The 22,173-nt window shown below is 46.2% G+C and overlaps 1 protein-coding gene and 1 long non-coding RNA gene across 2 annotated transcripts in view; both read left to right on the top strand.

Moving 5' to 3' along the window:
- PTP4A3 (protein tyrosine phosphatase 4A3) overlaps positions 1 to 12,621 on the top strand; it is a 29,848-nt gene extending 17,227 nt beyond the window's left edge. Inside the window, exons 3-5 of the mRNA XM_083360137.1 lie at positions 5,843 to 5,973; positions 6,409 to 6,483; positions 9,103 to 12,621. Of these exons, the coding sequence (XP_083216263.1) occupies positions 5,843 to 5,973; positions 6,409 to 6,483; positions 9,103 to 9,220 (324 nt within the window). The 3' untranslated portion in view covers positions 9,221 to 12,621. The remainder of the gene's footprint in view (positions 1 to 5,842; positions 5,974 to 6,408; positions 6,484 to 9,102) is intronic.
- Positions 1 to 19,379, top strand: part of LOC310638795 — a 166,186-nt gene extending 146,807 nt beyond the window's left edge. The window contains exon 2 of the long non-coding RNA XR_014492187.1: positions 17,456 to 19,379. This is a non-coding gene — a long non-coding RNA (uncharacterized lncRNA). The remainder of the gene's footprint in view (positions 1 to 17,455) is intronic.
- The last annotated feature ends 2,794 nt before the right edge of the window (positions 19,380 to 22,173 follow it).

Below are 22,173 nucleotides of genomic sequence, written 5' to 3'. Positions count from 1 at the left end.
ATTAATTGTTTTAATCTGATTTTAATTTTTGTATGTTTGTTTTAATCTTCCCTGTACACCGCCCTGAGTCCTCCGGGAATAGGGCGGTATATAAATTTAATAAAATAAAATAAAAAATAAATAAACCGACTGCGAAGCTGCATATACGCCCCATCAACACCGATAGGAAAAACCACTAGTATATACAAGTAAGAGCAAAGCCCCCTTTTGCACTGATGATGTTACCTAGTTAGGTTAGGAAATGTCTGCAAGAAAACCACCAAACCTAAGAGAACATCGACTCCGACTCCTCCTCTCCACAAACCCCACTCCCTTCTAGCACTGATGACGTTACCTAGTTAGGTAATGAAACGTCTGCAAGAAAGCAACCCAGCTCAGAGAGCACCAAAAACCACACGTTCAATCCTGAGCTACAACTATTTTCTTCTATTGACAGAAATGAGTAAAGTTTTTGTCCCCAGTGCACAAATTGAAGTAGGATGCGAGGCACCCATTTCTGACCATCTCAAGAGGCAGCTTTTTAAAAAGATCTGGAAAAGGTTATTTTGCAACTGGAGAAGGAAATTCATCACCTCCAAAACTGTCCAAGGTTGCACAATCCCAAGTTTTCTTTTCTTTGGGCAGCAGCTGAAAGTCTTGGCAGGAAAAATAATAATAATAATAATAATTATATTATTTCTGGTCGCGTAGAAACTTAGCTCCCTGCAGTGAGATTGGCTGTGATTATTACGATAGGATATTAGTCCCTCCATCAGTTGGCACTGGGAAATAACCAAAGTCTCAGTCCCAACAATTAAAATTCTGCCTGTGGAACCTCCGTATTTCTTATGCAAATCTGGAGCCGTTCCTGTTTTTATTTTTATTTTTTTATTTTTTTCCAACTCAGTGCTGGGTTGGAAGGAAAGTATGTAAACGGACTTGAAATTCTGCCTTTCTGTCCTCAGGATAACTCTCCAAAGACCTAAGAGAAAGGGATTGAATTGCGTGCAAACCATGACATTGCAAAACTAAAGGAGAATATTTGTATCTCAGGGTTGAAATGAGGGTTGGGGGGCAGCTTGGTGCTCTCCAAGCTTGCTTGTTGTTTTTTTTTCCAGACGTTTCATGACCCAACCAGGGAACATCCTCAGTGCTAGAATATAATAGAATAATAACTTTATTGTCACTTTGAATGTACACTAATCGGCATACATTAAAATGAAATTTCGTGGCATTCATCTCTCCAAGGGTCACCACCTCCGATATACGCTACATCAGGGGTCTTCAAACTTGGCCCTTTTGTGACTTACTTGTGGACTTCAACTCCCAGAATTCCTCAGCCAGGCACGCTGGCCGAGGAATTCTGGGAGTTGAAGTCCACAAGTCATAAAAGGGCCAGGTTTGAAGACCCCTGCACTACATAAATAGGACAAAAATACATAAATGCAGAATAATGCATATACCCACATATATGACACAGAGAAAAACAACACAGTCTAGTTAGGGTTATGTATACATGCGTGTGGCGAGAGAAACAAATCTGGCGAGTTTACTAGACGGGTGGCATAGGAAATAAAGCTTTTACAGAATCAGGTAGTCCTGCTATAAATACTTCGAAACCTCCTCTCAGAGGGGAGCAACAGAAACAGAAGAAGGGAGGAGGAGGAGAGTCTTGGTGCTCTCTGAGCTGGGTGGTTTCCTTGCAGACGTTTCATGACCCAACTAGGAAACATCATCAGTGCTAGAAGGGAGGAGGAGGGAGCATCATCAGTGCTAGCATTGTTTGGGTAATGAAACGTCCGCAAGGAAACTGCCAAACTTGGAGAGCACCAAGGACCCCTCAAATTGCAAAAGTAAAAAAAAAACATCCCAAAAGAGCCAGGTAATAAAGAAAAGAAAAATCCAGAAAATGTCTCCTCAGTGCTGGGAAATAGGGCAGTATTAAGCTATGGCTCATAATGTTGCTGATTCCTCCATTCAAATGCCCCCTCCTTCCCGGTCACATGATCCGGATGACACCTGCGCAGCCCGGTTTAGTGGCTGCTGACTTTTCGTTCAGTGACCATTTGCAACAGCACCGAAAGAGGAGACTTGGGACCGTTTTGCGTGCTTCACGACCGTCGCAGCATCACTGCGATCACGTGGTCCAAATTCAGACGCTCGGCAACTGGCACGTGCTTACGACGGTTTCGGTGTGTCCCGGGGTCGTGGGATCCCCTTTTTTGCGACCTTCTGACAGGCCAAAAGTCAAGGGGGAAGCCAGATTCGCTTAACAACGAGGTTACTAACTTTACAACCACATGAGTCACTCATCAACTGTGGCAAGGAAAGTCATAAAATTGGGAGGGGGGGTGAGACCTCACTTAACAAATGTCTCACTTAGCCATGGGAATTTGGGGCCCAGTTGTGGTCATAGGTTAAGGGCTACCTGCACAGGTAATCCTCAACTTCAGACCTATGGCTTAGCCACTGTCCAAAGTCACAGCCTACCTGAACAAGAGGTCTTGTGACCTGGATCCAAAGATCCAGCTGTTGGGTTCTGTAGACCAGTGATGGCGAACCTTTTAGAGACCGAGTGCCCAAACTGCAACCCAAAACCCACTTACGTATCGTCAGGTGCCAGGTGGGCGTGGCCCATTGGGTGGGTGTGGCCAGTTGGGCAGGCATGGCCCATTGGGTGGGTGTGGCCAGTTGGGCAGGCATGGCCCAATTGGGTGGGTGTGGCCAGTTGAGCAGGCGTGGCCCATTGGGTGGTAACGGCAAACTGGGTGGGACTAAAAAGTTCGATCAATCAATTCCAACTTTGCCAGATCTTTTTTTTTTTCCTTGAGAAGTTGAAATAGATTGATTGGTTGAACCTTTTTTTTTTTGCACACATCAGCTGAGGCCTAAAGCGAAAAGGTTTTATAAAACCCAACCTGAAGGGGTAGGACTGGGGCTTTGCGTGCCACCTGTGGCACACGTGGCATAGGTTTGCCACCACGGTATAGACACTCAACAATACAACTGCATTGACAGCTGTTAGACTAGATCAGGGGTCCCCAACCCCCGGTCCGTGGACCAGTACTGGGCCGCAGCATGACAGCAACCGGTCCACACAAACAAGCTTAGCCCCATCCGTGGAATGCAGGCAGCACACGAAACCACGCATTCCGGTCCGTGGAAAAACCTCTCTCCATGGAACCGGTCCCTGCTGCCCAAAAGGTTGGAGCACTGGACTAGAGCATCCCTCAGTCACATGACTATATTTTAAAAACCGTTTTGCAAAAACTCAGGACTTCTTGTTCTGGGCAAAACTGGATTTTTGGCAAAACAGTGGGTTCACTTTAACAGCGTTCACACTTTACAACTGCTACGTTCACTTAATGAGCACCGCAAACCTTTCAAATCAGGTTGGCCCCTTTTACGACCATGTCCCTTACGGCCACAACCCAAGGACTCCCTGTAGGAAAGTGCTTTGGAGCCGTCCCCACGTGGGATGGGCTCCCATTGCAGTGCCAGGAGGGATGATGGGAGTTGTAGTCTTGGACTTAGAGGAAAGGCACCACACTTGGGGAAAGCTGATCGAAGTCAACTGCTGTAATTGTGTAAAAGCCCGTATGGGATATCCATTTGTGCATTACCGTTTCCATGACAGACAGCCGATTCTTAGGCACGGGGGTCCGCCTCCATCAGAAGGTCTTCATCAGGCCCCCAGTTTTGGCTTCAGTGGGTTGTGTTGCATGGTTTGTAAGGGAAAGGAGGATTTGGGCAGCCTCTCCATGGTTGCTTCCTGACTGCAGCCGAGGGCCAACTTAAGTTCAGGTGCAGGATGCAATCAAAGAACGCCTTGGATGCAGCTGTTTTAATCTTACCTTCTGGGCTTTTCCGTTTAAAACCAAAAAATAAAAAACCATTCCAAAAAAGAAATGCACATTTTTGTTGGGGGGGAAAATAAGCACAAGCCGCTTCATGTATCCTGCTTTGTTCTCATCCCAACTGTTGATCTAGAATGGCACCAATTCTTCCTTCATAGCACAACTTTCTAGCACAGGGCTTTTCAAGCAGTGGTACGGGTACCACCTGTGGTACATTGGCACCTGGCAGGTGGTACACGGCCATCCTAGAAAAGTGGTAGCGGGGGAGGGGAATGAGCTGAACCGGTGGCAGCACCGCACAAGCTTGAGCGAGAGACAGCTAGAGCTGCAGGGCTGTCAGGGCCCAGCGGAAGCGCCAGGATCCAGCTGGAGTTCGGTGCTGATCCTGGAGCTTCTGAGCCCAGAAGAAGCGCCGATCAGCTGGAATGTTGCAGCATCTCCAGGGTCTTGTGATTTACAGAGGCTTGGCAACTGATTCAGATTTATGACGGTCACAGTGTCCCAGGGTCATGTGAAGTGACCAAAACCTGCTGCAACCACCCAGCAGAGGGGGGGGGAATAAAAACCAAACACCCCCCACCCCACCCCCGCTGCCAATCCTCAACAGAAATGCTCACAACAATGAAAATTTTGGACAAGAGGAAGAGCGCCAGCGGGCAGGCAGGTGTCTTGCTCGGCTGTGGCTTGGGGGGCACTTTTTTCAGTGCCATTGTAACTTCAAACAGTCACTAAGCGAACTGTCGTAAGTCGAGGACTACCTGTACTTCATCAATTTATTTGTTTATTTATTTGGTCATCACGTTTTTGACACCTTGCTAAGGCAACTGGTGGTACTCGGATGTTGCCATATCCTAAAAGTGGTACCCTGGGTGAAAAGGTTGAAAAGCCCTGTCCTAGGACTCTCTTCCGGGATCCAGAGATATCCTTTCCTGGGTTGTGTGAATGTGGGATTTCAAGGACTTCGCTTGGTCTCTGGTATCACGTAGGGCTCTTAAGGCCAAAGTGAATCTGGGTGTCCCTTGGACTTCGCTTGTCAGAAGGCCGCAAAAGGGGGAATTCCCATGACTCGGACACGGCAACCGTTGTAGCCAGGCGTCTGAATTTTGGCCACATGACCACAGGGAGGCTGCAACGGTCGTAAGGGTGAAAAATGGGCATAAGTCACTTTTTGGTGTGCCATCGTAACTTCGAACGGTCACTAGGTGAACTGTTGTATGTCGAGGACTACCTGTATAACTTTGAGCAGTCACTAAACGGGTCGTTGTAAGTTGACAGCTCCCCGTAGTCCATTTTGAGGGCTTATTTAACAAATAGGTGAAGCGTTTCCTTAGACCGCTTCTTGTCAGTTGAAAATGTCCCACTTGGTCTCTGGTCTTCTGATGATCTTCAGACTAGCACTGATGAAGTTACCTAGTTGGGTCATGAAGCGTCTGCAAGAAAGCAAGCGAGCTCAGAGAGCATCAAGGAACCCAGAGTTGGCGTCCTCCTCCTCTCCACAAACCCCACTCCCTTCTAGCACTGATGATGTTCCCTAGTTGGGTCATGAAACATCTGCAAGAAAGCAAGTGAGCTCAGAGAGCATCAAGGACCCCACAGTCCTCCTCCCCCTCTTCCTCCTCCTCCTCCTCCTCCTTTCCACAAACCCCACTCCCTTCTAGCACTGATGATATTCCCTAGTTGGGTCATGAAATGTCTACAAGAAATCAAGCAAGCTCAGAGAGCACCAGGGATCCCACAGTCCTCCTCCTCCACTTCCACTCCACAATCCCCATTCTCTTCTAGCACTGATGATGTTCCCAAGTTGGATCATGAAACGTCTGCAAGAAAACAACCCAGCTCAAAGAGCACCAAGCCCACCACAGTCCTCCTCCCCCTCCTCCTCCTCTCCACAAACTCCACTCCCTTCTAGCACTGATGATGTTACCTAGTTGGGTCATGAAACATCTATAAGTAAATAATCAAGCTCAAGAGAGCACCCAGTACCTCTCATCTCTGGTCTTCTCCAGGACTGGCCCTTTGATGACGGAGCTCCACCACCCAACAAAATTGTGGACGACTGGCTCAACCTGCTGAAGACCAAATTCTGCGAAGATCCCGGGTGCTGCGTCGCTGTCCACTGTGTGGCTGGCCTGGGACGGTGAGTAGCCTCCTGGCAGATACTGACCCGGTAACATGCACTGTGTTGTTGTCGTTGACGTTTTTTTTTTCCTTTGCACAAAACTCTGCAATTATCCGTGGCCAAGAGTTTGACTATCTTCACTAACTTAGATGTACGTGGTAGAGAAGTACTTGTAGGTTGGCACTCGGTTTAGGTCCAGCCTGGCAACCTTTAAGACGGATGGACTTCAACTCCCAGGATTCCCCAGGAAGTCCAGCCATCTTAAAGTTGCCGAGTTTAGAAAACACGGGTCCATATGTTGAGTTTTGCGTAACTGGATTTTTTTTTCCCCTTCAGCCTTGGCGTCCTGATTTATTATTCTTCAGCCATTTTGTTGTTGTTGTTGTTGTTGTTGGAATAGAGAAATAATACCGCTTTGTGGGCCTGATCTCACTTCTGTCTTTTCCTGTCCAGGGCCCCTGTTCTGGTCGCGCTAGCCCTGATTGAGAGCGGAATGAAATACGAAGACGCCATCCAGTTCATTAGACAGTAAGTTGCCTCCTCTGGAAACCTCTGTGCCGCCTGGCTCTGGTGGAGATGAACCACCACCACTCGGTGGGCCACTACTTGACACTTCTTTAAAGAACACAAGAGTTGGCAGGACCCCGAGACTTCCTTGCTTTTCTTTGAAGACGTCTCTCTTCTCATCCAAGAAGCTTCTTCAGCTCTGACGGGATGGTGGGGAATGGAAGGATTTATACTCCTTGCAGACAGCTGGTCATTTGCCTTCTTTTGGAGAGTCATTGAGGCCACTCGCAGGGTACAGCATAGGAGAACAAACCCATCAGGACAATATTCAGCAGTCCACCTACATTTTAAAAAACAAAGGACACTCTTTATAAAGGATTTATACTTGCAGAGAGCTGGTCATTTGCAGGCTTTTACAGAGTCATTGAGCCCACTCGCAGGATACAGCATAGAACAAACCCATCGGGACAAGATTCAGCAGTCCACCTACATTTAAAAAACAAAGGCCACTCTATATTTATAAAGGATTTATGTTCCTTGCAGACAGCTGGTCATTTGCATTTTTTTAGATCAGGGGTAGGCAACCTTGGCTCTTTAATGACTCATGGACTTCAACTCCCAGAATTCCTGAGCCAGTCAGGAATTCTGGGAGTTGATGTCCATGAGTCATAAAAGAGCCAAGGTTGCCTACCCCTGTTTTAGATAGTCGTTGAGGCCACTTGCAGGGTACAGCATAGGAGAATAAACCCATCAGGACAAGATTTCAGCAGTCCATCTACATTTAAAAAACAAAAGCCACTCTTTATATTTATAAAGGATTTATATTCCTTGCAGAGAGCCGGTCATTTGCACTCTTTTAGAGAGTCATTGAGGCCACCTGGAGGTTTACCTATGTCTTCAGGGTCACCTGAGTAGTGAAAATGGGTGTGGAGCCTTCTTGCCTTCAGGATGTTTTCTGCCCTGGGTCCCTTCAGTGTTGAAGTGACCCTGAGGGCACAGATAAACCTTCAGGTGGCCTCAACAACTCTCTAAAAGGATGCAAATGACCAGCTGTTGGCAAGGAGTATAAATCCTTCCATTCCCCAGCATCCAGTCAGAGCTGAAGAAGCTTCTTGAATGAGAAGCGAAACATTTTCAAAGAATAATAAGAAAGTCCCAGGAGGATACAGATAAGCCTCCAAGTGGCCTCAACGACTCTCTAAAAGAATGCAAACGACCAGCTGTCAGCAAGGAGTATAAATCCTTCCATTCCCCACCATCCAGTCAGAGCTGAAGAAGCTTCTTGGATGAGAAGTGAAACATTTTCAAAGAATAATAAGAAAGTCCCAGGAGGATACAGATAAGCCTCCAAGTGGCCTCAACGACTCTCTAAAAGAATGCAAACGACCAGCTGTCAGCAAGAAATATAAATCCTTCCATTTCCCCACCATCCAGTCAGAGTGGAAGAAGTTTCCTGGATGAGAAGCGAAAAGTCTTCCAGGAAGAACAATCACAACCTGAATGAATGAGAACCTCCATAGACAGTTGGCAGGAATTTTTCCCACTGGGTGGTACCACTTCAGAGTATAGATGTGGGGGGGTGCTTCAAATCCCTCTTTCCCCAACTCTTAACAAAATTGCAATAAATGCATTATCTTAAGCCCTGGAAGCTGCTTATAATCTTAATTCTCCAAGCAGGGTGGCTTCTAAGCTGGAAGCAGCGGAAGCGTTCCTTCTTGCATGCAGTCCAAATTCTGTTTGAAGGGTCAAAAAAATATTGGCCTCACAATAAGCTCTGTGGAGGCATACATGATGCAAAGAACAGGTAGTCCTCAACTTAACGACCAGTTGCTTAGTCACCGTTCTACGTTACAATGGATCCTCCCCAAAGGGAGTTAACGACCTGGATTCAAAAGTTCCGACTCAAAAGAAAACACGGGTGGATCACTTTCGTACGCATGTCAAGAAATCCGCGCGGAAGTGTCCATGCTGTTGCCTGGAATCAGTTTGTTCTAGTGATTCAGGCACCAGAGTCGAAACCAGGAGACAGTGAGTTATAGCCCCGGGTTAAGATGAAAGCCAGGTAGGGGATTTGATGACTTTGGGCTTCTTGGCAAGATAGGCTGGCAACAAGACTAATAAATAAATCACCAAGAGATGGTGAGTTCTAGTCCCGCCTTAAGCAGGAAGATCAGCTGGTTGATTGGAACTCCCCATCTCCTCGTGTGATTGGCCCAAAGTCACCCAGCCAGCTTTCATGACTAAGGTGGCACTAGAACTCACAGGGTCCTGGTGATTGGCCCAAAGTCACTCAACTGGCTTTCAAGCATAAGGAGGGACTAGAAGTCACCATTTCCCAGTTTCCAGCCTGGTGCCTTAACCCAGAGGCCCCCAACCTTTTGGGCACCAGGGACCGGTTCCGTGGAGAGAGCTTTTTCCGTGGACCGGAGGGTGTGTGGTTTTGTGTGCTGCCTGCATCCGACGGATGGGGTTTTGCTTGTTTGTGCGGACGGGTTGCTGGCATGCCGCGGCCCGGTACCGATCCACGGACCGGAGGGTTGGGGACCCCTGCCTTAACCCCCCTAGCCCAAAGTGGAAAGATGGTTCTCGCTTTCAGACATTTTCAGGAGCACCCAGCATGCTTCCTCTTCCTCTTTGCAGGAAACGCCGAGGCGCCATCAACAGCAAGCAGCTGACCTATCTGGAGAAATACCGGCCGAAGCAGCGCCTGCGTTTCAAAGATCCCCAGAACCACAAGAATAAATGCTGCATCATGTAACCTCCGTGGCAGTGTGTCCCCTCGCTGGATCCCACCCATGGGGGGAAGCCGAACCACGCCCCACAGAGAAACGCACAGGGCTTGACTCCTGAAGTTTGCGGAGGACGTTTTTAATCACAAGTTTCCTCTCCCCCCCCCCCTTTTTTTGGAGTTGTCCCAAGCCAGGGGAACTCGGAGGTGCCCCCTCCCTTTTTGTTGGTTTCAAAGGCTTGAAATAACGGCGGTCCACCCCACCCCACCCCTCTTCTTTCTTTTCCCAAATATGCGTCTCCTCACAAGCTCTTTGTAACAACGTCAGCTTTCAGTGCAATAACTCCAGAGCATTCTCTTTTCTCTGGAGAACTGATGGGTGGGTGGGTGGATTAAGGAATGAACTAACTAAAGTAGATGCAATTGGGCTGGCAGGCCTGGAGTTAAGCCCGCTTATTCTGGGCGGAGATCAATCTAGGTCAGGGGTCTTCAAACGTGGCCCTTTTACGACTTGGGGACTTCAACTCCCAGAATTCCTCAGCCAGGATGGGAACTTGGCCCTTTTATGACTTGGGGACTTCAGCTCCCAGAATTCCTCAGCCAGGATGGGAACTTGGCCCTTTTATGACTTGGGGACTTCAGCTCCCAGAATTCCTCAGCCAGGATGGGAACTTGGCCCTTTTATGACTTGGGGACTTCAACTCCCAGAATTCCTCAGCCAGGATGGGAACTTGGCCCTTTTATGACTTGGGGACTTCAACTCCCAGAATTCCTCAGCCAGGATGGGAACCTGGCCCTTTTATGACTTGGGGACTTCAGCTCCCAGAATTCCTCAGCCAGGATGGGAACCTGGCCCTTTTATGACTTGGGGACTTCAGCTCCCAGAATTCCTCAGCCAGCGTGGCTGAGGAATTCTGGGAGTTGAAGTCCACAAGTCATAAAAGGGCCACGTTTGAAGGCCCCTGATCTAGATACACCGCGGAGCTGAGTTAGTTGGGGTACGAGGGCTGTTGTGCTGTGCTGTGCTGTGCTTGGTTGGCGTCCATGTTTGAAAAGCTAGCTGGGTCGTCCTTTCTTGGCAAGGCTTGTGGGGATTGGACAGTAGACGAGACATCACCTGGTCTGTAGAGATGAATCCACCGATTCTGATGTGTCTCGAACCCGTCACGGTCTGTCCCCACCCCACCTCTCCAGTGAGTGGGCTGTTTTTCTTTGCACGGGTTCGTGGGTCCTAGCCCACAAAGTCATAAAATCCCCCTTCGATTTGATAACTGCAGCTTTTGGGATGTCTTGGGGAAGAAGGTGGGTTGATGTTGAAGTTGGAGAGAGAAAGGCGAGAGAACGGAGGGAGTTTAGGAAAGTGTGTATGAAGGAGGTTTTTTAGGGGAATTGGAAGCGGGAATGGGATGCGGGAATTACCGATGGTAAGGAATGGCACTTGATTTGGAAGTATTTTGTGGGGTCCCGGTATCGACGGCTGCAATAGGTTCGGACGTTTTGAGGAAGAAGCTGAGAAAATACCTTTTCTGGAGGTTTTATTTTGTTTTTGTCTTGAGGAAGTGTCTGGCTGAGAGTCATTTTTTGTAAAAGTTCAGTATTGACTACGTGGAATTAATATTTTTAAATAAAGCCTCTCCACATTCCCAGTGATTTTATGGACCTAGAGCAGGGGTCTTCAAACTTGGCCCTTTTATGACTTGGGGACTTGCAACTCCCAGAATTCCTCAGCCAGGATGGGAACTTGGCCCTTTTATGACTTGTGGACTTCAGCTCCCAGAATTCCTCACCTGCAGAAGATTGGGTTAGTTGAGTGAACCGTAGAATCAGACACCATCGCTGGAAGTGACCTCGGAGGTCTTCTAGTTCATCCCTCTGCTCAAGGCAGGAGACCTTACACCAGAGGTCTTCAAACCTGGCCCTTTTATGACTTGTGGACTTCAACTCCCAGAATTCCTCAGCCAGGGCTGGCTGAGGAATTCTGGAAGTCCACAAGTCATAAAGGAGCCGGGTTTGAAGACCCCTGACCTAGAGCAAGGGTGGGGAATCATGGCCCTTTTACGACTTGTGGACTTCAATTCCCAGAATTCCTGAGCCAGCATGGCTGCCCCATTGACTTTGCTTGTCAGAAGGTCTCAAAGGGTGGGGGGGAGACACCTGGCTGGCTCAGGAATTCTGGGAGTTGAAGTCCACAAGTCACAAAAGCCCATCCTGGGCTTCAATCCAGTTTTGTCAGCCGGTCTGATGTTCCTCCACAGTCATCTCTGGGGTCCTCCATGGAAAGAAAAAGGGAACCAGGAGATTGAAAGTGGAGAACCTTAAATTGATAAAATAAGGTGTCTTCCGTCAGCTTTGGGGTTATTAAAGGATGATCCGATTGTCCCAGAAAGAGACTTACGAGCTTAGATTCTGGATTCGTGCGGTTGGTGACGTTAAGAGGGCCAGTGAATAAGTGATGGAAGAGTTTTGACACCTACAAGGATCTGTTGTCATTTTAGAAGACAAGGATTCAGCAGTTGGGGAGAGGAGAACCTGGCTCATAACTTTGACTTAGCTCTTTGTAGGTTGCGAGACGTCTTAGAACACTCTCATCTGCATAAACTCTTAACTGACTTTTCTTTTTTAATAACATCGAGTTGTACAGTAAAATGCAAACTACAGAGCGAATAGTAGGACACAATGGGGAGGGAAAAGAGAGAAGAAATGGAGGGAAAAGGGGGGGGAGAGATTGGCTTCCGACATCCCCTATTGCAGTAGGCTAGAGCAGGGGTCTCCAACCTTGGCAACTTTAAGACTTGTGGACTTCAACTCCCAGAATTCCTCAGCCAGCAAAGCTGAGTTGAAGTCCACAAGTCTTAAAGGTTGCCACGGTTAGAGACCCCTGGAATAGAGTATTAACGTCGAGCCTCCATTTTGTACTTTTTCACAATAGTAAAAACTAGCCATTTCCGTAACGACAAATCAATCTTAAATCAGTGGAGCCCCAGATCCCATGTTTCATTCTTTTCCACCTCAAGCACAAAGCCCAGAAGCGGTTTCCAGGTAGAAACGGAGGTACTTGCGTTCTTTTCTTTAATCGAAACAGTCAATCTCTGCCAGCTCCATCAACTTCTGTAGCCATCCGTCCGTAGTGGGCATCGAAATGTCCTTCCATTTTTGTCCACACAGTAGTCCTGCTGCCATCGATATATATTGACTTGACTTTTCAAGGTGCTTTCTAGATTTTGGAGAGTCTTTATGGTTCGCAGAGCTGCTTCACTTGGTCTTTTGTCTGGAACATCCAGCGAGTTGCTTTTACTAGCTTAGCTTTGGGACTTGTGGTTGGCTTCTAAGGAGGAACCATCTTATCTTGAAACTTCCATCGTTTTCCTGATCTTTTTTGCACACGCTGCTGTGCTCCGTGGATGTTCTCTCCAAATCGTGGCAAAGCCACAACCTTACCTACGGCAACACCTGCGGCCGGCGTCAACTTCCCTCCGTCCAGTGCGCTCCCACAGAGAGGGCCTCCTCAGGGTGCCACCGGTCAAAGAATGCCGATTGGTGACCCCCAGGGGGAGAGCGTTCTCTGTGGGCGCGCCAGACCTCTGGAACCGCTTGCCGGTTGAGCTCCGGATGGCCCCCGACCTTCGCTCCTTCCGGCGCGATCTCCAAACATTCTTTTTCGAACAAGCTGGCCTGGTCTGACGGGATGGGGTTGGGTTTTTAAAACTTGTTTTAACTTTAATATGTATTGATTTTATGGGCATGATGTTTAATGGCTTTTTAATTTTTGTATTCGATTTTTATTGTGTATTGCCCTGTTCACCGCCCTGAGTCCTTCGGGAGAAGGGCGGTATAGAAATCAAATTATTAAATTAAATTAAATTAAATTAAAAGAGCGGGGTTGAGCGAAGCCCACTTAAGGTGGGGTGAACTAACGCAAGCCCTAAGGAGTTGGTTCGCCCTCCAGTTAAGATGCAGACTATGGTCAAGATTGCCTGTGGATCGTACTTCTGGGTAGAAAAATTCAGAAGGATTCTGTGGTAGCACTTTTTCCAGATTTTATATATATATATATATATATATATATATATATATATATATATATGTATGTATGTATGTATGTATGTATGTATGTATGTATGTATGTATGTATCAAAAGACATAAGTTTTAGTGAGCCCCCCTTCATCAGATGCCTAATTCTGGATCTTTTTGTCACTTAAGATAATGTCATGAGACTTACGAGGAATTGAGCTCTGGACTTTCTTACATGTATGACCCAACCTTTTTTTAATTGAGCTTTATGTGCTTCACCATCAGCAGTGCACCAGAAAGGGAATCCTCCAGTCTTGTAAAAGAGATGGCTTCCTTGCACCTCACTGGAGGTGGCAGGAGTATTTTATTCTTTCTCCAAATTGCTGTAGAAGCTTCCAGCATCATTGTGTTCAGAACCAGGAAGCAGCCTACCAAATCCGTCTTTCAGAGAAGCCGACTGAGGTCATAAATCCAGCCGTGTTTTGACACAGGAACCCAAACCGAAGCATCCCAGATAATTTGGTCCATCTTCACCAAAGCTCAGCCACCACCACCACTCTTCCATTGATTTTCCTGGTGGGACATTTTTCTTCACCTTCCACCAGAATACGAACAAGTTAAACCCTACGGATTTCATTTAGAGCTTTAGGCCACTGTTAAAATCTCCCACGAGCAGTCCTTAGCCCTTAAATAAAAATATAAATAAATAAAAATATAGAAGTGACCCTTCAAGTTAACTTCTCACCAGCCTTCTCAGAGTTGATATTTTGGCCTGGTTCTGTTGCCTGTTGATCAAAGGGAGGGGGAAAATATCTGAAAACCAGTTTTTTGGGGTGTTTTTTAAGAATATGGTTCCCCAGATGTCTTGTGAGGAAGCAAGCGGTGGTCTAGATAACCACCATCTTACCTCTCCAGAACTGTTCTCCCTCCAGTCTTCCCTGATTAGGAAACCAGGATTTCCTGGTTTGGTAAAATTTTCTTCCGTTTTGGCTGGAACCCTTTTGGGCGTTGAGCATGCGTGAAATGAATCGTTTGCTTGATCCAAGCACATACATTGAAGAGACCTTCCAGCCCTTGTCAAGATATTAAGTTGTCTTACCAAGCACTGTAATCTCCTCATTGTCCAGGCACTTCCTTCGAGATCATAAGATCTAGAAACTTGCAAAAAAAAAAGGGGGGGGGGGGAGAAATTTAAGATAAGGTCCTTGCGTCTTGTAGCCTGTTCCTCATTCGAAATACGGAACTACAACGTGAGCAAGCATTCTCTTTCTGCAAGGTTTAGGGGGCTGTCTCTTTCGATCCACTGGCACTGTTCCTAGCATGGGTGATCCAGTTGATTCTGGCTGATTCGTTGCTTGGGGAAACTTGTTTCCCGGGTGCTTCAGAAGACCGCTTTCACGTCGCAAGGTGGCCGTGCTTTGTGAAATAGCTTTGGCAGTTTAAAAAAAGATGTATGATGTCAACAAGTAGAGAATGCAGGCTTTTTTTTTCCCCCAAAGAAGAACGGCCTGTTCCAAACGTGGCCTGTTTCAAGATGAAATGTACTGCTCAAAAAAATAAAGGGAACACTTAAACAACACAATGTACTGTATTTAATAGTAGGATGTCTTATCTTGTGTTCCCTTTATTTTATTTTTTTGAGCAGTATATTTTGCACACCCCTGTTCTTGGCTGCTTTGCGTACGGGCATCGAACTACATGGAGGCAGGTAAGACTGTAGCATCTCTGTCATTTTGAGGAAGCATAGGAATACAGTTTTATCCAGAGCATTATTTTATCCTAAAATAACGGATAAAACGCTTTGTTCAAAAACGTGGCAATTTGGGGAAAGACGTTCCAGCAGGCTGAAAGCGGCTAAATTTGAGCAGTGCTGCAAAAAGAGCAGAAATCCTGTCCTTGCCGTGAAATTTCAGAACGATGGGCTTCCATCTCTTTTTAAAATAAAAGCTTCAATTCTTTCTCTAACAACCTGGAAAGAGATTTCACGTGACTTGGCAAATGACGCTTAGGGATCATTTCGTTTGTTCTGTTTGGGAGTTGAATGCAAAACGCACGGTTGTCTCTGCGACGTTTTGGGTTTTGAGGACCTGCTCTTCTGGTTGCAGTGGACCCAGAAGGTCCTTAAAATAAGCAAGTTGGTTTCTTGAGTTTGACTGGTCAAGATTTGGAGTTCTCCTGAAAGTTAAAAAAAACAGAGAAGGGGGAGGGAAAACCCACCCTATATTGAATAGCGTGAGTCTCCAATTACAATCTAGCGTGGTCATCTTTTGCTTCTGAACTAGAGCCGGTGCTAGTAGGAACTGCGCAAAATCTAGCAGGAAAGGTTTGAATTATTTCAGGGTATCTCCTGGAGGTCTGGACCACCCGTGAAAGCCACCTTGAGGAGACAGCTAGCGCGTTAGAGCTGATTCCACTGCATCCTCTCCTTTTCCCATCCTTTAGATCCGGGGTGTCCAACCTTGGCGACTGTCAATGCTGCAAACATTGACATGTTTTTGCATTGACAATGTAAGAGACAGCCTTTTGTTTAAACTGCTTCACCTTGAATCTTGAAGGGAGGGAATTTTTCTAATGTCTATTTTGAGAAGATAAGAAGCCTGTGTACAGAATGGGGGGGGGAGAGACCTCATATGTGAAACTAACTGGATAATGTGATTTATGACGTGTAGATAAGGGTGGGGATTGTGTGTGTGTTATGATGGGTTTGGGGGGAGGAGATTTCAGATCCTGGCATCCCTCCATGAGTGCCGATGTTTCGTTCATCACTAAGACTTTTTAGATAAATACTGTAATTATGCCAGCAATTTGTTTGATTTGTCTCATTCATTGGAACCTTGACATCAACTGGTGGAGGGATGCCAGAATCTGAAACCTCCTCCCCCCCCCAAACCCATCGTAACACACACACAATCCCCGCTCTTATCTACATGTCATAAATCACATTATCCAATTAGTTTCACATATGAGGTCTCTCCTCCCATTCTGTACCTGCGGGCTTTTCTAATCTTCTCAAAATAAATGTTAGAAAAATTCCCTCCCTTCCAGATTGAAAGTGAAGCAGTTTAAACAAAAGGCTGTCTTTTACATTGTTATTGCAAAAACATGTCAATGTTTGCAGCATTGACAGTGACTTTTAAGATTTCCACTCAACGTTGGCTGAGGAATTCTGGGAGTTGAAGTCCACAAGTCTTAAAAGTTGCCACGCTGGGACTCTCCTTTTGTAGATGATAGGAGTCTTGAATCCTCCTGCCTTCCCTTCTCCAAAAACCAGGTGAAACACTCCAGAACACCTTTAAGCTGGCCTTAGGAGCAGGTGGAGACTCCGAAACAATCAGAGGATTGTGGCCCACCAGAATTCAGTCATGGTCACAACCTCACTCCCAAACAGGGTGAGTTTGGCTGGTGGAGGAAATCTTTCAGGGCGAATCCATTCCCACGTGTGCCTCCTTCCACCAAACCCATTACCTCATGGCATAGGAGCAACTGGGGTAGGAACAAGCACATGGACCATTCATGCCCAGGCCCAGAATGAAGGACACTCAATGGATCTTGTCTTGATTCCATATGTTGAAAGTCGAAGAGAGGGTTTATGTTTATGTTTATTGGACTTATATACCACCCTTCTCCCGTAGGACTCAGGGCGGTTCACAAGGAATTTAAAATAACAATACAAATTACAAACGTTAAGAACAATTAAAATAATTAAATTTAGTCCTTGAATAAAATAAAACCCCTATTAAACTCCAATTAAAACCCAATTAAAATAAAATTACAATTAAAATTCTCAGTCCTGGCTGGAAAGCTCAAAGAGCCAGGTCTTCAGGTCCCGGCGAAATGAACGAAGGTCAGGGGCAGTCCTGAGCTCTACGGGCAGCTGGTTCCAAAGGGCAGGCGCACCCACAAAGAAGGCCCTCCCCCTGGGTGTTACCCATTGGCAATCTTGCCGGCGGCACCCTGAGAAGGCCCTCCCTGTGGGAGCGCACAGGACGAAGGGAGCTTGATGCCTGCAGCAGGTGTTCCCTCAGATATCCCGGATCCTCGCCATTTAGGGCTTTATAGGTCATCACCAGCACCTTGAATCTCACCCGGAGGGCAACCGGAAGCCAATGCAGCTCACGGAGTAGAGGTGTTACATGGGAGTATCGGGAAGCCCCCATCACAACTCGCGCGGCTGCATTCTGCACCAGCTGAAGCCTCCGGTGGTCCTCAAGGGCAGCCCCATGTAGAGAGCGTTGCAGTAGTCCAACCAGGAGGAGAGCGGAGGTAGAACGAAGATGAAGAATGTCTTTTCAAAGGCGCAACTCTGAATTTTTATAAAATACTGGGGCTTTTTTTGTTGTTTTGTTTTTTTTATGGTGATGGGTCTCCTCCCTCCAATCCTGCATCCCTTTGGAAAAACATTCTTGGCTTCTGGGGGAAACGAAAGCAAACGTCCAGAGCGCGTTGAAAGGTTTTCAGAGATTATTTCAGAAGACCCGCTTAGTCATTTACAGACATACCAGCATTTTTTTAATAGCCTTATAGTGTGAAAACTTTGAATATAAAAATAAAAGCTTGTGTGTATCCTTAGCTGGAAGAAGTATGTATAGAAATGAACAACAACAAAAAATACTACAATGCCTTTGTGTTTTGAGGGTGGGGGGGTGGGATGGGGTGTCTTCTCAACTGTTTGCAAAGGAAGACACGTTATAGACCTGCGCAGTTGTCAAGCCTTTGTACCTGTTTATTGAAATCAAACCCTAGGAAATAGAGGGGGGGACCCCCATCCCAAATCTATTTTTGATCGTCTTTTGACGCAGCTTCTAATATGTCCACAATGTGAAATTTGCACTTAGCAAAACAACATTAGAATTATGGGCCTAAGCTGGCATTCCTTTCCGTCCTCCACTCATGCACAAACTTATCTGGTGCAAGACCCAGAGGTTTTCCAGATGCATGGACTTGGTCCTAGGAATCTTGCAAACGGATGTTATTTCTGGCTGAGAAATTGAATTGGAAGTCCATCCATCTGGAAGACCTTGGGGGAGTGGAGAAGGTTGGCTGTTAAAAGGGCGAAGGCCCAAAAAGTTAACATCTCAGGAGAACATCAAGATCTTCTCCACAGCAAGTGCCCAACGTCAGTTGGCTTAAAGACGAGAGCCAATTTTGGTAGCATCTGAAGTGGCTTTGATTAAGACCATGGAAAATGAGAGATGTCTGTCTCTTCCTGTCACACCCAGTTCACACTTCGCCATCGATCAAAGTTGCTTTCCATTGACTTCCCAACCTCTCTTGATGGAAATTCGGGAACGCGGCAGGCGGGGTGGTGATTCTGTGACACATTTCACACGTTCTTTTTCTGACAAGATGGAGAGACAGGCCAAGGCCGGAAGGCGCTGGGCAGTGGGCGCCATTCTGCTTCTTGAAAAACGAGGCCTTTGTGCGGTTGCCGGTCTCCTAAAAATGACGATTTGATGAATTTTAATGCTTCATGTCCATAAGTCATCCAGCAGTCAGAACCTGGCAGTCAGTCAGAGGAAAAATGAAAATTAGGAGCGTGCAGGAGATCGTGCTGGTTATTTTTATTCTTCTTAATTACGAATGATCACATTGCAATGGCCGTTGTTTCCTTCAGGGACTGCCCTGTTAATTGACTTCATCAGCCACACACTTTGACACGATGACACAACTCCTTGAGCCTCAGTAGTTCGCAAAATGAGGAATCGGTGCCGAGACTTTAAAGCAGGCCTATCCAACCTTGGCAATCTTTAAGACCTGTGGACTTCAACTCCCAGAATTCTAGGAGTTGAAGTCCACAAGTCTTAAAAGTTGCCCACGTTCTGACATTCCTGCTTTTAAACCTTGCTTTTCACTATTCTGAGCCCTGCTAAATTATGAGGGCGACGACTTTTCCCGGTGCTTTTTTTAATCAGGTAAATGTTCGTGTTAAGGTCTGCCAATGAGATCTAGAACCTTTATAATCATGACAAACCCTCCCGCCCCCAGTAAATAAAATGAAATGTACCCGTTTTTGCTCAAGTCCTGTATGAAAACTATGTCTTTTTTAATGATCCTTTTGTTCTGGAGTAGTGAGAGAAATCTTGAAAAGCATCCTAAGGTGATTTTTTTTGGAGGCGGGGGGGGGGGCCTCCAGTCACCACAACAAAAAAATAAAAGGCTTCGCTGTTTTGTATGAGACTCTTTGTCTGGCAGTGGATTTTTCTCATTGGGCGTGTGGGTTGTCGGATGGGAGAGACGATAATTGTGTGATTCATTAATTAAATGTTTACCCACCTGTCGTGCAGGTAAGTCCTCTACCTGCCCATTAAGGGTTGTAAGTCATGAGACTGGTAAAGAAGATTGTCACACGACTGACCCGATTTTATAAGTTGTTTACGTGTGTGTGGAACCAAGAGCCTTGGTGGAGCAGTGGGCTAATGCCTCCTGAAGTAACACCAGCTGCCTGCCATTAGTGCAGGTTCGAGTCCCACCAGGCTCAAGGTTGACTCAGCCTTCCATCCTTCCGAGGTAGGTAAAATGAGGACCCAGATTGTTGGGGGCAATAAGCTGACTTTGTAATAATGCCGCTTGGGGGGTGTATGAAAGCCCTAATAAGCAGTCATATACATAGAATGAAGGCTACTGCTAAGCTTGTAAGCCGCCCTGAGTCTTTGGAGAAGGGCAGGATATAAATGGAATTAAAAAATTTTTAAAAATGTTTTCTGCAGGCATTTTTGCTGAAATCCAGCATTTAGCGATAAAAGGAGAATATTTGTAGCTCAGGGTTGAAATGAGGGGTCCTTGGTGCTCTCTGAGCTGGTTTTTTTTTTTTTTTTGCAGACGTTTGATGACCCAACGAGGTAACGTCATCAGTGCTAGAGGGGAGTGGGGTTTGCAGAGGAAGAGGAGGAAAGGAACTATGGGGTCCTTATGTTTGGGGGAGATTCTCAGCCATCCAGGCCATCGTTATCTCAAAGGTGCTTGTTTTCTTGCAGACATTTCGTTGCCCAACTAGGTAACATCATCAGCGCACTCTGAAAAGAGTGCAGGGGAGAGCAACAAAGATGACTAGGGGACTGGAGGCTAAAACATACCTTATTTTCCGGCGTATAAGACGACTTTTTAACCCATGAAAATCATCTCAAAAGTTGGGGGGTTGTCTTATACGCCCAGTCGTCTTATACGCCGGAAAATACGGTACAAAGAACGGTTGCTGGATTTGGGTATGTCTAGTTTAACGAAAAGGAGGACTAAGGGTGACTTGATAGCAGTGTTGCAATATTTGAGGGGTTGCCACAAGAAAAAAGGGGTCAGCCTATCCTCCAAAGCCCCTGAAGGCAAAGGCAAGAAGCAACGGATGGAGACTAATCAAGGAGAGAAGCAATCTAGAACTAAGGAGGAATTTCCTGACCGTTAGAACAATTAACCAGCAGAACCACCTGCCTCCAGAAGTTGTGGGTGCTCCAACACTGGAGGTTTTCAAGAAGAGACTGGACAGCCACTTGTCTGAAATGGTATAGGGTTTCCTGCCTGAGCAAGGGGTTGGAATAGCTGACCTCCAAGGCCCCTTCTAACTGTTCTGTTATCTAGAGCAGCATCATAGGGCAGACGGTGTCAAAACCCCTGAGCGTAACGCCACGCTGAAATGCAGGTCGGTGCGGCAGACTGCATTGGCGATCTGCCTCTGAACTTGGCTGTGGGCTGACCAGATGCACGGTGATTAAAATGGTAAGCAGGAGTGAGAAAGGGCCGGTGGCAGCCTGATGCACAGAGCAGCGTGCTTCTGAAGAAGCGCCCACAGCTGAGATGAAGCTGCCGCTTTTAATGCTAAATGTTACGAGTAGTTTTACGGCGGGCGTGGGTGGCTTGCAAAGAAGCTCTTAGGAACTTAACAGACCAATTACTCGTTAGCCAAGTCCTGCTTACTACCTCCCCAAAACGTGATATAATTAAGCCGGGTTATTTAGCGCACTGAATCTAGACGTTGGGTGAGACCCAGATTTTGAAGAGAGAGGAAAAAAATTGATTGGTTTTTGGAAAACTCCAAATTAAAATGAAACCAATCCCTTGCCCTGCCCCCACTTTCATTAGATGTTTGTCTTCTTAATGATCAGTCAGCACAAGTTGGGTACATATCTAATGCCCTTTCTTCTATTTTCCACACAAAAATCACCCTGTCAGTTGGGCTGGGCTGGTCCAAAGTCACACTGGCAGCATTCAGAAACAGAAGGCCTAAAACTCATAAGCTCCTGGTTTCTTGTGCAGGATCCTCGCCTCTGTCACTCTGGTTAATACAATTTAAACCAGAAAGCTTGGCAACTGTAAGACTTGTGGACTTCATTTCCCAAAATTACCCAGCCAGCAGGTAAGTGGATAGGGTAGGCTAGGACAGGACAGAACAGAACAGAACAGAATAGAATAAAATAGAATAGAATAGAAAAATAGGATAGGATAACTTTATTGTCATTTTAAATGTACACTAATCAACATTAAAATGAGATTTCATTGCATACAGCTCTCAAAGGATAACCACCTCCAATATGCACTGCATAAACATGACAAAAAATAAATAAAATAAATTATGCATATATCCTCATATACACATATATGTTGCCTGGAGGGAGGGAGGGAGGGGCAGACTGGGTGGGGGAGGGAGATAGATAGATGGATGGATGGATAGATAGATAGATAGATAGATAGATAGATAGATAGATAGATAGATAGATAGATGATGGATGGATGGATGGATGGATAGATAGATGATAGATAGATAGATAGATAGATAGATAGATAGATAGATAGATAGATCAGACAGAGACAGATAAGAAAGAAAGAAAGAGAAAGAAAGAAAGAAAGAAAAGATTATATATGTGTGTGTGTTTATAATCTTTCAAAAAGTTTCCTATGTATCATCCCAACCATTTAATACACATTTTCGAAGAAAGGGTTTTTTCTTGCCATTTTCAAAGAAGGGTTATTAATCTGCTTCTCG

The sequence above is a fragment of the Vipera ursinii genome, assembly GCF_947247035.1.
Source record: "Vipera ursinii genome assembly, chromosome: 3".
Classification (NCBI taxonomy): domain Eukaryota; kingdom Metazoa; phylum Chordata; class Lepidosauria; order Squamata; family Viperidae; genus Vipera; species Vipera ursinii.
This window is presented reverse-complemented; position numbering and strand designations above follow the sequence as displayed.